At 46.8% G+C, this 15,514-nt stretch overlaps 1 protein-coding gene across 1 annotated transcript in view; it reads left to right on the forward strand.

The window, feature by feature from the left end:
* The window catches only part of Tbxas1 (thromboxane A synthase 1), a 172,757-nt gene that overhangs the window by 103,419 nt on the left and 53,824 nt on the right, over positions 1-15,514 (forward strand). Inside the window, exons 6-8 of the mRNA XM_005365850.3 lie at positions 7,511-7,599; positions 10,727-10,875; positions 11,687-11,817. Coding sequence (XP_005365907.1) covers positions 7,511-7,599; positions 10,727-10,875; positions 11,687-11,817 — 369 coding nt within the window. The remainder of the gene's footprint in view (positions 1-7,510; positions 7,600-10,726; positions 10,876-11,686; positions 11,818-15,514) is intronic.

Consider the following 15,514-nt stretch of genomic DNA (forward strand, 5'->3'; position numbering starts at 1 on the left):
GCAGGTTTCTAGCATTCAGGTGTGGACAGGTTCGCAGGGTCCAGGTGTGGGCAGGTTCCCAGGGTCCAGGTGTGGGCAGGTTTCTAGCATTCAGGTGTGGACAGGTTCGCAGGGTCCAGGTGTGGGCAGGTTGCTCCCAGGGTCCAGATGTGGACAGGTTCGCAGGGTCCAGGTGTGGGCAGGTTCCCAGGGTCTGGGTGTGAGATCAGCCACAAGCCTCTACTATGTCTTTCTTAGTCCTTCTCCACACTTGGGTAAATGACTAACCGAGCGATATACCATCAACATGTGGAGCGTTAGCAATGTCATGTAACTCGAGACACTTTCTTTACTACTCCCTGAACAGGAAATACTTCCTCCCCCAACCCTCAGGGAGATGCCATCCCCCAAACTTCTAGATTCCAAAGGCTTTTAAGTGCTGAGGTCTTTCTTTTCTTCTTTCATCCTTTCTTCCTTGTGTTCATAGTAGCAACTCTGTAGAGAGTGGAATTGTAACCTAAGAGTAGACATATTGAGGGGCAAAGGAAATATGGGACCTGGTGAAAAGTAACGGGAATCAGATGTTCTGACATTCTTATTGCCATGTTCATGAAACTCTTGAATACAAAATAACCAGGTTCCATCGTGTGAAATTCTAAAGTCAAAGTGTCAAAGAGATGTCAATAAATTTCTTTACAGATACGATATGTCACTTCAAGTAGATGGGCTTAATGATATGACCTTCTACAGACCCAAATCTAGAAAATGGCTGCTTTTTTCCCATGGTCCCCAGTAAATTCTTAACCTGTATTTTATAGTGTATTAGTTATGTTTTGCATTACTGTAACAAAACATCAGACAACAGCAACTTAAGAAAGGAAGGATTTATCCTGGCTCACAGTTTAAGGGAAACAGTCTATTATGGCATGGAACAGACAGAGGCAGAAGCAAGAGACAGCTGGTTACATTGCATCTGCAGTTAGTAATCAGAGTCCCACCTCAATGACCTACCTCCTCCATCAGGATCCTACTTCCTAAAGGGTCCAAAGCTTCCCAGAACAGCACCTCCATCTGGGGACCAAGTGTTAAATCATGAAAGCCTGCCGTCGTGATAGCACACCCATCTTTAATCCCAGCAACTCGGGACGCAGAGGCAGGCAGATCTCTGTGAATTTAAGGCCAGCCTGATCTACTGAGTGAGTCCCAGGACAATAAAACTCTGTCTCAAAAAACCAAAAAACAAAGCAAGATCAAGGGTCAGAAGTAGCATTTACATAATAAGACCAAACATGTGAGCCCAGTGGGGAGCTGTCCATGAGGAAGGGCTGCGCAGAGGTTCAGAGGGAAGTATTCCCAGTGTTCAAACCAGCCTGGAGATGGATCCTCCATAGGACAGGAGCCATGTTTGGAGCTCTTGACTGTGCGAGGTCCTTTACATATTTTGTTTCTAATCATAGTTATAACACATCAAGGGAGGCACCATTATCCCCATCCCTCAGGTGAAGACATAAACTCACCAAGTTTAGGCCTTTGGCAAGAAACTACGAAGTTCCAGGGAATGGAGTCGTAGTCATTGGCCATGACTTTGAGTGTTTTCTCTGCTTGGAGCCAGTGTGAATTACCCAAGTCAAATTCTTCCCCCTCAAGAAGAGTGCCAAGAGTGGGGTTTTGGAGAGATGTTGGAGAATGTTCCTCTGAGCAGGGGATGCCTTGCCCTTTCCTGGCTATTTCCCTAAAGGATGCCTTCTCTGTCTGCTCCTAAAGAATAGAGTTCACCACTTGCCTTGTGTCTACACTATTCTTCAGAGACAGGTGGTCCAATCCTTTGACAAACACTGGGTGCTGAATTTATATAATAAAGTCCAAGCTGAGCAAGAACTTCCTTCTTTGGGGAATTTTCTTCCCAAACTGAGGATGGCACTTCACTCTCAGCAAATGTGCCTTGTCCCTAAACAACCACCCAGTCCCATATTCTGACTCTATCCTCTAGGGACAGCCCAGGCTTGACTGCTGGGCTGTCACCCTGGCCTTAGCCAACTTAGACTGTAATACCAAAGTACTATAGACTGGATGGCTTAAACAATAGATAAGTGTTTTCTCTCAGGCTGCAACTGGAGAACAGGGTCCTGGCAGTAGTGACTTTGGGTGGCTTCTCTTTTGTGGTTTTCAGGGAGCCACACATCTTGCTATGTGCTCACAAGATCCCCTTTTGGAGACAGTGTCTCGCTGTGTGGCTCAGGCTGGCCTCAAATTCACTATTGTGGCGCAGGCTAGTCTAGATGTCCTAATGTCCTAATTCTTCTACCTCAGCCTTCTGGATGCTGTAACTACAGGCACACACCATCACCCCTGGATCATTTAATGCTAATAGTTTTCTGAGAGGCTGTGTCTCCAATCCAGCTACACTAGGAATTAGATCAACAACATATGGGTTTCAGGAGGACACAAACAGTCCACAGCAACCCCCAGAAGAAATTCATTTTTAAAAACCAAGTGGTATCAGTATTTTATGCGATTAAAAGCACAACATATGTGCATCTTGAAAATGTTGGGTAAAACAAAAATAAAAATCACTCATTGTCCTACACAGATGAAAGACAACAAAGCCAAAGCCTTAAGATGTGGGTGGAAGATCATGGGGTTCCTTCTGGTCTCGTGGCCATGCATCTGCCACATTCACCTGCTTGTCTGGAAACTCAGAGAAGGAGCCTCAGGGCTCTTTGCACAAGCCCAAGCCACCGGGCCTTGGCTTGTATGCAGCCCGTGTGAGAGAAGGCATTCAATAGCAGCGGTACATAGCACAAGAAGAGAAACGGAAATGATGGCTGCCGGCCAACACACAGCCCATGCTCCACTCGCTTGTCATATGTTCTCTGCGTTATTTCTTAAAACACTTTCATATGGCATGCCCCATCTCATACCACATTAATCCAGATAAAAACGTCATTATCCATTCAGTTGTGACTGATAGCAGGCATGGCAGAGTAGAAAACTGCAACCACATCAGCCAGCAACAAAGCATTTTAGTTAAATGCATGTGGGAAAAGCAATGGTAGGCAGCTGTCCGTGGCTCCTTGGGAGAAGCCGTGGTAGGCAGCTGACCGTGGCTCCTTGGGAGAAGTGATGGTCGTGGCTCCTCTGAATTACCCAGGTCTGTACTTCGATTGCATGTAAGAGAGCTCCCCTAACACGCAGGGCGTGCTTCTAGCCTCTGAGTCGTTTGTATAAGTCAAATTGTATCCTGTATCTCTCTTACTGGCATAAGGATATTTAAGCTTGATGTCTAGGGAGACTTTCATTCTGACAGGTTTTTGTGGATGGTGGTTTTGTTTGTTTGTTTTTTTTTTCTTAATGCTCCTCTGAAATACATTTTTTAAAAAAAGCTTCTATTTTTAATATTTTATTAAAATAAGATTCACTTGAAAAACTAAGCTTACTAGGATAATTGAAGGGGCTACAAGTGGCTTAGCAGGTAAAGGTGCTTGCTGCCAAGCTGACTGGTTTCCTCTCTGGGAGCCACAAGGCAGAAGGAGAAAGCCAGCCTGCAAGTTGTCCTCTGAGTGCTACAGGTCACTGTGGCGTGTCACACCCACACATGCGTACTGAGTAAATGAACACAGGTCACTGTGGCAGGTCACACCCACACATGCGTACGGAGTAAATGAACACAGGTCACTGTGGCGTGTCACGCCCACACATGCGTACGGAGTAAATGAACACAGGTCACTGTGGCGTGTCACACCCACACATGCGTACGGAGTAAATGAACACAGGTCACTGTGGCGTGTCACACCCACACATGCGTACGGAGTAAATGAACAAATGCCTTAAGATAACTTGGGAATGGTAGCCAGAGAAGCTAGCAAGAGAGATGCAGTTTAGGTGGCAATGAGTTCTCCAAATATTAAGAAAGTCAGATTTCGCCGGGTGGTGGTGGCTCATGCCTTTCATCCCAGCACTCAGGAGGCAGAGGCAGGTGGATCTCTGTGAGTTCGAGGCCAACCTTGTCTACAGAGCAAGCTCCAGGGCAGGCTCCAAAGCTACACAGAGGGGGAGAGACAGGGAGGGGAGCAGAGAAAAAGGTATAGCTCAATAAATCAATTTTTTTAAAAAAGCTTCACAGAGAAACCCTGTCTTGAAAAACCAAAAGAGAGAGAGAGAGAGAGAGAGAGAGAGAGAGAGAGAGAGATTTCTTGGGAGACATTTTTAAGGAACCCATCTACACGCATTCCTGTACGGTGGATTATTCAGAGGAAGGTTTGTGAGAATTTAGAAAAGAATGCCTCAGTCATGAAGAGTTGACACAGAGTCACCAAAACCAAGTCAGACTCACTCTGTGCATTTCTTTCCTGGATGGACGGACGGACGGAAGGACAGACAGCTGGGTCAATGGCACTCCCGCTTCAGCCAATCGCTGACAAGGCCTCCTCCCGCCAATTATTGGGAAAGTGGGACCAGGCTGAGTATTTACTTGGGTTTATCCAGCCTGGCCAAAAGATTTTGAAAACTTATGCAGATACCTGAAGCAACCGTCCAGGTAAGGCTCACAGGTCTGCGCTTGAGCCAGTCGTTACAGCCATGAAGTAAAAGAAATGTTGGAAGGCCATTGCCAAAGTTTAGATGGAGCAAAGGAGTGGCCATTGTCCCACTCTGAGTTACAGAGAACCCTCGGGCTTCTCAGGCCAGCTCCCTACTACAGGGCTTCCACCCCAGTGCAGGTAAGGAAGCCCTGACATCATAAGTCTGTCCCCACAGAGCATATGGGGTCAGCTGGCAGGGAGCCGTGATGTCAACAGGAGGAATCCAACACAGCCACGCCGTCCCCCACCATCTCAATATCTGCTCAGACTGTCCCACCATGCCCAGGGTTTTAGGGCATTTTAGGGAGTTGTTCTTCTCAGAACTGCTGAAGACAACTTTTTATGGAAATAAAGGCAATAGAAAAGCAAAGCCTGGGGCTAGAAAGATGGAGTAGTGGACCAGTTGCTCTTCCAGAGGACCTGGGTTTGCTTCTCAGCACCCACATGGCAGCTCATAACTGTCTATAATTCTAGTCCCAGGGATCTGACACCCTCTTCTGGCCTCCTCAGGCAGTGCACACCCATGCTTGCTAGACATATATGCAGGTAAAACACCCAAACAGATAAAACTTTTTTAAAATACAGGGGGAAAAATTAAAAAGAGACACAAAGCCTTTCTAATGAATGGACCCTAAGGGCTAATGCAGTTATGATTCAAGGGAAAAGACCTTGTGACTTTCATTGACCTGAACTTTGATATTTGTTTGTAGTGTGTATCTTCTGCAACGGTCAATGTAAACCTGACCTTGCTACTGGCTTGCAATGGGAAGATCACAGAATGTGATTAATTTACTATTTACTAGATAGTGTCTGAAATAGGACCGTGATCTACCTATGGGTTGCTATTGCAGAATAACCTTTTTTTTTTTTTTTTTTTGGTTTTTCAAGACAAGATTTTTCTGTGTAGCTTTGGAGCCTGTCCTAGAACTAGCTCTGTAGACCAGGTTGGCCTCAAACTCACAGAGATCCACCTGCCTCTGTCTCCTGAGGGCTGGGATTAAAGGTGTACACCACCACTGCCCAGTATAACTTTTTTTTTTAAAGAGAAGCAGTAAGAATAGAGAAAGGTGTGCAAACTTTTGAAACCAGAGAGGTAGTTGTAACACACACAAGTCTGCTTCCCATCACTATAACAAACACTCATAACCATCAACTCAAGAGAAAAGTCACTATAATACGGCTCACAGTTTTTAAGGCTTCAGTGTGTGACTAGTCAGATCCCTTGTATTGGCTCTGTGGTGATCCATGATGGCAGCACATGGCAGAGCAAAACCACTCACCTCAAGTGAGAGAGAGATTGAGGAAAAGGCCAGGGCCCATCGTCCACTGAGGGGCACATTCCAGTAGCCTAGAGAGCTTCCGCTAGGCCCAGCTGGCTAAGGGCTCACCACCTCTTGGTCATTCTGTCCTAAATGGATGCTTACTGTCCAAACTGCAGTAGAGTGAGATGAATTTTTCCTCTATTCAGTAACATATCTGACAAGTAGATTAACATTTTGTGAGTTTTCCCCAATATCTTAAGATTTAAAGAGCAAAAAGCAGATACTACATAATCATTGAAAATCATCTATCTGCCCATCCATCCATCCAACACAGAACTGCATTGCCAGGTTCTGTTGTAGGTTCTAGAAATATAAATAAATAAATAAATAAATAAATAAATAAATAAATAAATAAATAAATCAGACAGAAACCTCCCCTGACTTCAGGCACTTCATAGTCGAGCATCAAAACAATGACAGCCAGGTGCTGGAGAGACAGCCTAGAGTTAAGAGAGCGTATTGCTCCGATAGAGAGCCCAACCTTAGTTACCTGTGCCTATGTTGTGTGGCTTACAACCTCCCGTTCTCCAGTTCCAGGGGATCTGCTGCCCTCTTCTGGCCTCTGCAGGACCAGGCAGGCATGTGGTGCACATACACACAGGCAAAACACCCATGCACATAAAATAAAATAAACCCCAATTTTTTAAAATTGAAACACAGCTTTAAAGTTTCTTAAGAATAATAATGAAAGCTAAACATTAGGCACCATTTCAAAGTATGATTTCCATAAATGTGCAGAAGACCCTACAATAATAGCATGTTGCCTCAGCTATGATGCTATTCTAGAATGTGCTTCAGTTCAAATGATCCCCCTTGACAGTTCAAGCGTGGCCTCTCAAATATACAGCAGAGGGTAAAAGACCATAAGGAATTCTACCCATCTGATCTGCTGGAAGTCAAAGTGATGGGTAGCCAAACCTGCAATCTAACCGTGTTAGAGGCAGCCGGCACTGCATAGGTGTGCACAGCGCGGCTCTCTAGACCTTTCTCTTGGTGATAGAAATTGTCCCCAATCAAGTATTTTAATATTAAGAAGCCAACAATTGCCTTGTGCAGGTTGAGTTACCCTGTCTTGGAAGGAAGGTTCAAGCAGCTGAAACACAAATGAGAAACCTTCTCTCAGAAATATCATCCAGATAACTTCTGGGTTAATTAAGAAGTTGGAACGGCTGACCCTGAGCTCCTCTGGATGATACTATTCTGTGTTCTGGTGGGAGATCTGAAAGCTTCACTGGAGCAAGCATGCACAGAGTTGGGGCAGTTCAGGGCCAGGACGTACGGAGTGTGGTCTGCTTGCTCGCTAATACTAACCACATGTCAGGAAGCCGAGTGCTGATTTGAAGTTTTGTCTAAACACTTAGTGATCACTTTCATAATCATTTCACCAGATTTACTTTTGAGCCTTTCTTCTTTTGTGTTTCTGCCACAGAAAGCTAGCTTAAGCTTTAAATAGGTATTTATAGACACTGTATTTACAGATATTGTGGGTACTTCCTTAATCTTAGCCTCACGAAAAGTACCTTTGAAGTACAGTCTGTTTTTCTAGAAAGTACTGCGTGTAACCTTGTCCATCATCTGCAGCTGATTGAAGTATGATGCCCTAATTACACCTCTGCTATCTGTTGTCAGATGACACCTCTCATCAGCCAAGCCTGTGAACGTCTCCTGACTCACCTAGAACGCTATGCGGCATCCAGAGACACATTCGACATCCAGAGGTAAGGACCCGAGGAGTCGCAGCCCTGAGTGGCTGGCTCTTGTGATGTACATAATTGCTGGACAGTTATCTTGGGAGTGTAGAGAGAGCCCGCCCTTTGGGGGCGGGACGGCCTCGGGCAAATGTCTATAATTTGGGGTGCACAAACGCTGGTGACCCCTTCTTCCTGTTTCCTGTTTCTGGGCATCGCGGAATTGCCAGGCATTCCCAACGGCACAGATGGGCTGGTTAATGAAAAAAAAACCCTCTTAAACCATGGCACGAAGCAACTGGAGCCAGGGATGCCACCTGCTGAGGAAAATCCAAACAGGCAGTGCTTAGTCCCTGAACAGACCTATCCTCTGCCTCCGTGGACATGATGGGCAAGACATGCCAGGGCAGAAAAGGCAGGGACTTTGGGGAAAGTTCCTGATCTCTCACATCAAGAAAGATTGTGAGGCCAGCTGTGGTGGCAGACGCTTTTCATCCCAGCACTTGGGAGTCAGGAACAAGTAGATCTCTGTCAGTTTGAAGGTAGCCTGGTCTACATAGTGAGTTTCAGGCAATGGCTGCACAGTGAGACCTGGACTGAAAAAAGTGAGTCATGAGGTTGAGGCTATAGTTCAGTTGGTAGAATGTTTGCTTGGGATGTTCAAAGCCCTGGGATTAACTCCCAACACCCCAAGAAACCTGACGTGTTACTACACACCTATAGCTCCGTATTCTGGATACTGGCTACATGGGGAATTCAAGGCCCGCCTGGGATACCTGCGACCCTGCCTCGAAAAAAAATTAAAATTATAATAAAGTAAGTAAGGCATATGATCTGACCTGCCCAGGAAACGAAGACAGGAAGATCACAAGTTCAAGGCCTATCTGGATGACTTAGTGAAACCCTATCTCAAAATAAAAAGCTAAGGAAATGGAGAGATGGCTCTGCAGTTAAAAGCACTTGTTGCTCTTCCAGAAGACCTGGGTCCAATTCCTCTCTTTCACGTCAAGTGGCTCACATCTGTCTGTAACTTCTGTTCCGGGCATCCAATGCCTTCTGGCCTCCATGAGCAATGCAGGCATGCGGTGGTATACATACATACACTCAAGCAAACACATATGCACATAAAACAAATAACTAAATCTCTAAGAATTATAAATAAATAAAAAAATAAAAGTGGGGGATGGTTCAATGTATAGTTGAATAGAATAGTGTTCACCTAGCACATGCAAGGTCCTGGTTTCAATTCTCAGTTGAGCTAAATGGATTAATAAATAAATAAGTAGTGGATCATTTATGCATGGCAGCCACTGCTCTGTGGCGGGCAGGAGGGCGGTGTTAAGTATATACAGCTGGCAATTCAAGTGACTGACTTTTCTCCTAGCAGCCTTTAGATGCTTTATGTTAAACCATGGCTGGCAGCAGCCTGGGACCAGAATGGCTGCAGATCAGCCCCAGCTGACTCAGAATTATCACTGCTAATAAAATCACAGCGTAGTCGACGCCAGCATTTCCGTGGTGCCCAACTGTTGACGGAGCTTCTCCTCCACTCTCTCTCAGATTGCGCAGAAGGTGGAGAAAGATAAGGTGGCCTTCTCGGCTAGCAAAGCAAATCGCTGTTCAATCCTGGGATCATTAAGTATGAGGGGCTGGTGGAAATGCGTAGTTATTGCCTCAGTAGGGGAATCTGTGATCGATTGTAGGGATGTTTTCATTAAGAGCAGTCAAAATTTTAGAGTCATCAAATCACGACATTCATTCTCCACTGACAAGCCGGTGACTGCCGAACTCGTGCAGAAGAGAATCTAAGTGTGTCTGTATCCATGACAAACACAGACGTTATAATTATAGAGGAATATTAATAACCCAGCTATTAGCCTCCTTCAAAAGACCTTAAGATGGCAATGCCTGAAAGAAAAGGGAAAGGGAGCTAGAGAGATGGTTCAGCAATTGAGAGCATTGGCAGCTAGCTGTTCCAGAGGTCCTGAGTTCGGTTCCCAGCAACTCATGGAGGTTCACAATCGTTTATAATGGGATCTGTTTCCCTCTTCTAAGGACTGGTGAGGTGGCCCAGAGGTCAAGGGAAGCTGGGAAAGCTTAGTGATCCAAGTTTGATCCTCAAAAACCACACAGAGGAAGAGGCCACCTGACCCCACACAAATACGTGCAGTTTCGATGTGCCGATGACAAAGACGACAGGGTGGGAGGTGGAAGGGAAAAACCGACTCCACAAAGTTGTCCTCTGGCCTTCACATATGATGTGCACTGTGGCACCATGCCCCGCCATGCACGCACACACACACACACACACCATGCACAAACGTACACAATAAATACATAACATTTTATGAAAGAATAATGCTAGTCTAAAACGGCCTTTGGGAGGGAAAGGCCTCCTTTCCTGAGGTTAAATTTTCTATGGCCACTGGAAGACACAGTTTCTTTTGTTTGTTTGGAAAAGGCAATGTGTGTTTTCGGTAATAATATAAGTAGATCCTGAAAGCCTGCCCAGAGTTTTCTGCTACCCCACTCGAGTGAGAAGAACCCTTGCTTTTGTTCGCTTTGTTTCCCGCACTTTCAAAAGCTGCAAAGTCACCAGGCGTATTGGAATACGCCTTAGTCCCAGCGCAGAGAAGGCAAAGACTAGCCAGGGTTACAGATGTCTAAACAAGGGAGGGGAAGGGGGAGGGAGGGAAAGAAACCAAAACAAAAGTCTTCCAAATCATTAGAAGGGATCGGGCAGGGAGTAATAGGCTAATTGGGGTCATTCATCAATGCCCGTTTGACAAGTGTCAATTAATTCTAAGAAGAGCTCTGCATGCATGGGGTGAAAGCCCCTAGGTTTAGGGGCTCCTATTTCCCTCCGCGCAGGAAGGCCCCCTCCCCTGGAAGGTATGCACCTTGGTCTTCAACTCAGGCCTAAGGCTTGAGTCAGTGATACCCTCACCTTCTCTCCCGTTGCTCCTTGGTAAGGCTTCCCCTCATCCTCTGCTGCTGCAGGAAGCCTCCCTCCCACTGCCCAGCTCAGCTCTGCTGGAAGTCCCTCTGTGATGCTTAGACCAGCCGTGCAGACCATGACGGGTGCACTCTGGGAAGGTCAATGAGGTATCTTTCAAATGCCATCCTCTCTTTCTCTCTCTCTTCCCCCCCCCCCCAGGTGTTACTGCTGTTACACCACAAACGTGGTGGCCAGTGTGGCTTTCGGCACCCAGGTGGACTCCCAGAATGCTCCAGAAGACCCGTTCGTACAACACTGCCGGCGTTTCTTTGCCTTCAGTATCCCCAGGCCCCTCCTGGCTTTAATCTGTGAGTGCATCCCCTACCCAGGGTGGTGAGACCAGACTCTAATTCATGGAAAAGCTTGCAGGGTAGAGTCCCCCCGGCACACGCTAGGAAAGGTTCCTCAGGAGTCTCTGAGAGTTGACTTGCAAAGACCCTGTCTTCCTGGTGACTTGCCACCAACACAGGTAATCCTGGTCTCTGTAGCACCAGGACCAGAAAACTGGTGCATAGGAAGGCGAAGCCAAGACTAGAAGCCCAAGTCTCTCATTTCCTACAGCTTTCTGTTTTGTTTTCTTATCTCCTCACTCGGAATCCCGTCTTGATCCAGGGAACCCTGTCCTCAGGACCCAGGCTGCAATGTTGCAAGACAGGGGAGTGTCCACCGCGGATGGAACCATGTCCCTGCCAACAGCTGCAGCAGCATGTCTCAAGGACAATTCCAGTAACTGCTGCGGGGACACTGATTCCAGAGAAAGGCAAATACGAATAGCCAGAAAGTTAATAAAGTTGATGTACTCTATCCTCTTGTTAAATCTTGACACACTGTCGGTCCCCTATTCTGTCCCCCACCCCATCTGAGATTGGAGATAGCCATTGCTAAGTTTGAAATTGGGTTTGCAAGGACAGGCACACATGAGGACTGACTTTATCATGCGTGGGGAATGGGACACAGGGCAGCTCGAGCCCTGCTATGAGCAACGCTGAGTCTGCTGGGAAGATGGGCTCCCAAGGACACCAGTTCAAGACTGGCACTTGCTTCTTAGTACCAGGAGTCTAATAGCCCCGGCTCATTATTGCTCCCCCGTCAACGCCACTCTTGTTTTTCTCTTTCAAGTATCATTTCCGTCCATAATGGTCCCATTGGCCCGGATTCTGCCCAATAAGAACCGAGATGAACTGAATGGCTTCTTTAACAAACTCATTAGGAATGTGATTGCCTTACGGGACCAGCAAGCATCAGAAGAGGTAACTATTTTAATAGGACACAGCCTGGAAACAGAATGGAGCCTAATTTGGCATCGTTCTCTCTTGTCTTTCTGCACCCTCCCAGCCCCTCACATCACAAGGGACCATTCTTTAAGAGTCTCCCGTTCTGAGCTTTCCGGGGCCAGTGGAAAGCGACAGGAAGCAGGGAAGGGAAGAACAGTAGGGAGAGGTTCCTATCAATGTGCCTATTCCTGGTTTGAACTGTAGGATGAATGCCAGCCCCTGAATTGTCTCACACCATCTAGACATTACCCCAAGCACAGGTTGCAGTAGCCCCACCCACTCCCAAATTTCGTAAGTAAGAGCCTCATGCAATTTTCATGAGCATAGTCTCTCTGCTGAAAAATAGCAAGATGAGGATTCATAGCATGAATAGCATAAATATTAGCAAGACGTTTGGGCAACTGTCAATCAATCTTTCAACACGAAGATTCTTGCTAGAAAATTTGTGGTTGACGCCCCTGCTCAGTTTAGCATGTTTCCCGGGTTTCCTCTTTCCCTTGCAGGCTTACCCTCTGCTTGGCACATAGCAAGGATAAGTAAATGTTGGCCAGACTTGACTCTAAGTGGAATGCCGTCGTTGGTGTGAAAGAGCATCTTTCACCATCAGGAGATGCTCCTGCCCGTGGTAGAGATGTCCATTAAGGGATTCATTGCATTAAAGACGGTTACGAAAATGAAAAAAAAAATGGGCTAAAAGGGCTTTTCCTTCGCTGCCTTGAGCAAGATGGAGCTTTAAAAGGGTTTTCTCAAAGACAGTGGCTCAGAGGGATTCATGAGGCCTGATGGTTAAGGCATTGGCCTAGAATAAAATCCAAGTCAATTAGTAGTTTGATGCACTTAGCAGCCTTGGGCAGCAGCCTGTCCTACTCAGCTACATGCCCTGGGGACGGTGTAGCAACTTTTCTCTGCATCGGAAAGGTGTGGGAACGTATATACAACTCTCAACCTCTTGGCCCACACCACCATCAGCTCCACTTGGATGCCCTTAGAGGTGGGGGAAAATGGGCCAGCTGGTCTATCTGGCCCCACTAGGAAGCAGACAGAAAAGACAGGACAACTTCATTCAAATGTGTGTTTCTGGGCTGTGAGGAAAAAGCCTAAAGGACAAGAAATAAAGAACCACTTTCAAACTTCATGATTGCTGCAAAGGGCTGCGCTATGAGAGCTTACACACACACAACCATACACACACACAACCATACACACACACACACAGCCATAGACACACACAGCCATAGACACACACAGACATAAACACACAGAGACGCACACAGAGATACACACACACAACCATCCACACACACACAGAGCCATAGACACACACACAGACATAAACACACACAGAGACACACAAAGAGATACACACACACGCAGACATACACACACACAGACATACACACACAGAGAGACACACACAGAGATACACACACACAACCATACACACACACACAGCCATAGACACACACAGCCATACACACACACACTGACATAGACACACACAGAGACACACACAGAGATACACACACACAACCATACACACACACAGACATACACACACAAAGAGACACACACAGCCATACACACACACAACCATAGACACACACACAGACACACACAGCACACACATAGCCATACATACACACAGACACAGACACATACACACACAGTCACACACACACTGCCACACACATACAGCACACACACAACCACACAAAGACACACAGCCACACACAGCCACACACAGCCATACATACACACACAGCACACACACACAGTCACACACATACTGCCACACACACACAAACACAAGCACACACACAGACATACACACAGAGCCATACACACACAGACACACAAGGACGCACACACAGACACACAAAGACACACACAGCACACACACACTGCCACACACACACAGTCACACATAGCCACATGCAGACACACAAAGACACACACACAGACACACGCACACATGCAGACACACAAAGACACACACACAGACACATAGCCCCCCCACACACACAGTCACACACACCACACACACACACCACACACACACTGACACACAGACACACGCACACATGCAGACACACAGACACACGCACACATGCAGACACACAAAGACACACACACAGACACACGCACACATGCAGACACACAAAGACACACACAGACACACATAGCCCACACACACACAGTCACACACAGCCACATGCACCCACACACAGGCCCTTGCACCCAAGCCTGAAACCTACTGGCTGTAGAACCAGGCTGAAAATCCAGAAACCGTTGCACTGAGTGACTAAGAGGTGAGAGGTTATTAAAGAGCCAATTACTGGGATTGCCTCAAGCTTTTCCTTCCATAAACTTTACAGCTATTTGTTTCAAACAATGAGTTGATCTGAGAAAAACCTCCCAACCACAAATCCAGGGCTGCCCGTGTCAAGACAGAGCTATACAGTTACTAAGAAAACTCACTTAGAACCCATCTGAACTCTGTATACATTCCATCAAACAGATGTGTGTTTGCACAGCGAAAATGCCGCACAGATGTTAAAAGGTAAATATTTTTCTAAGCTCTAGCCGATGGGCAGATTAGACACCTACATCTATCAGGGCATGTATTTTTCTTGGATATAACCGTAAACCAGCCCTGTTTCCATCCTAAATGGGCAGCTTTCGCATGGCCTCCGTGCCGCTCTGGGAGTGGAAGAATCCCATCTGCACTAATGTTCCTCTCTAGCTGGTGGGCCCTGGAGAGAGGCCCTTTCCCCTGGCCTCATCAGCTGGCATTTAAGACAGATTTCTGCAAGACTTCACCAGCCCTTTTTGCAGTCTGGCTGGGCTTGGATAAGAGGGGGAAATGCCAGCTACCATGCTGCTTCTGGAAAAAGACATGGTGTGGCTATGGCGGTGAGCTGCCCTGCCGTCACTCGGGTTCCACCCAAGAAAAGCGACAGCCAAGCCGCAGGGACTAGGAACACACTGGTTTCTCTGGTCGCATCCAAGCACCCAGGGAGCCTCGGGTGTCATGTTCCCCTGTGCCATCTTATTCTGCCCCCTGTGACATGCGGGACCACAACAGCCACCCGGATGTTGGCCAATAACAGGACAGCAAAATGAGCAGGGTCAGGGAACAGTGAGGAAGCCCAGGCTTAGCCATTTCCTCTGCTATTAAAGTGGGAACAGCCTGGTGGGAAGTGGAGACCTTGCCTCCTTGGCCTCAATGTGTGCTCACCTTTAGTGGTGAGCCCTGCCAGGCTCCCAGCAGACACCTTTGATGGTCCCTACCTGTTCATCAGCAAAGGCTTTCTGCCCCAACAGCAGCTGAACAGTTGAAAACAAACCCACTGCTCCCATCCCTGAGGGCATCTGTTGCCTTACATTCTGTTTTGAAGAAGATTCTATTGCGTGTTTAATATGTGCTCAGCATAACACTTGGCCCAGGTGGGGGAAAGGGGAGGGTCTCACCCTGGGGTTGCTTTGCATCTCACGGAGCAGAAAAAGTAGCCACACGTGAAATGCCAACAAAGTTAAAAGGTGGAATTACATGCTGAGGTGTGGGGCATAGATTATTCATGCAACAGGGGTTCAGAAGCCACACAACTAGGGAAGTCCTTTGAAATTATAATATTTTCCTGTTGGAAGTTTTGATACTCTCCTCTTGCTGTTT

The sequence above is a fragment of the Microtus ochrogaster genome, unplaced genomic scaffold, assembly GCF_000317375.1.
Source record: "Microtus ochrogaster isolate Prairie Vole_2 unplaced genomic scaffold, MicOch1.0 UNK4, whole genome shotgun sequence".
In the NCBI taxonomy this organism is placed as follows: domain Eukaryota; kingdom Metazoa; phylum Chordata; class Mammalia; order Rodentia; family Cricetidae; genus Microtus; species Microtus ochrogaster.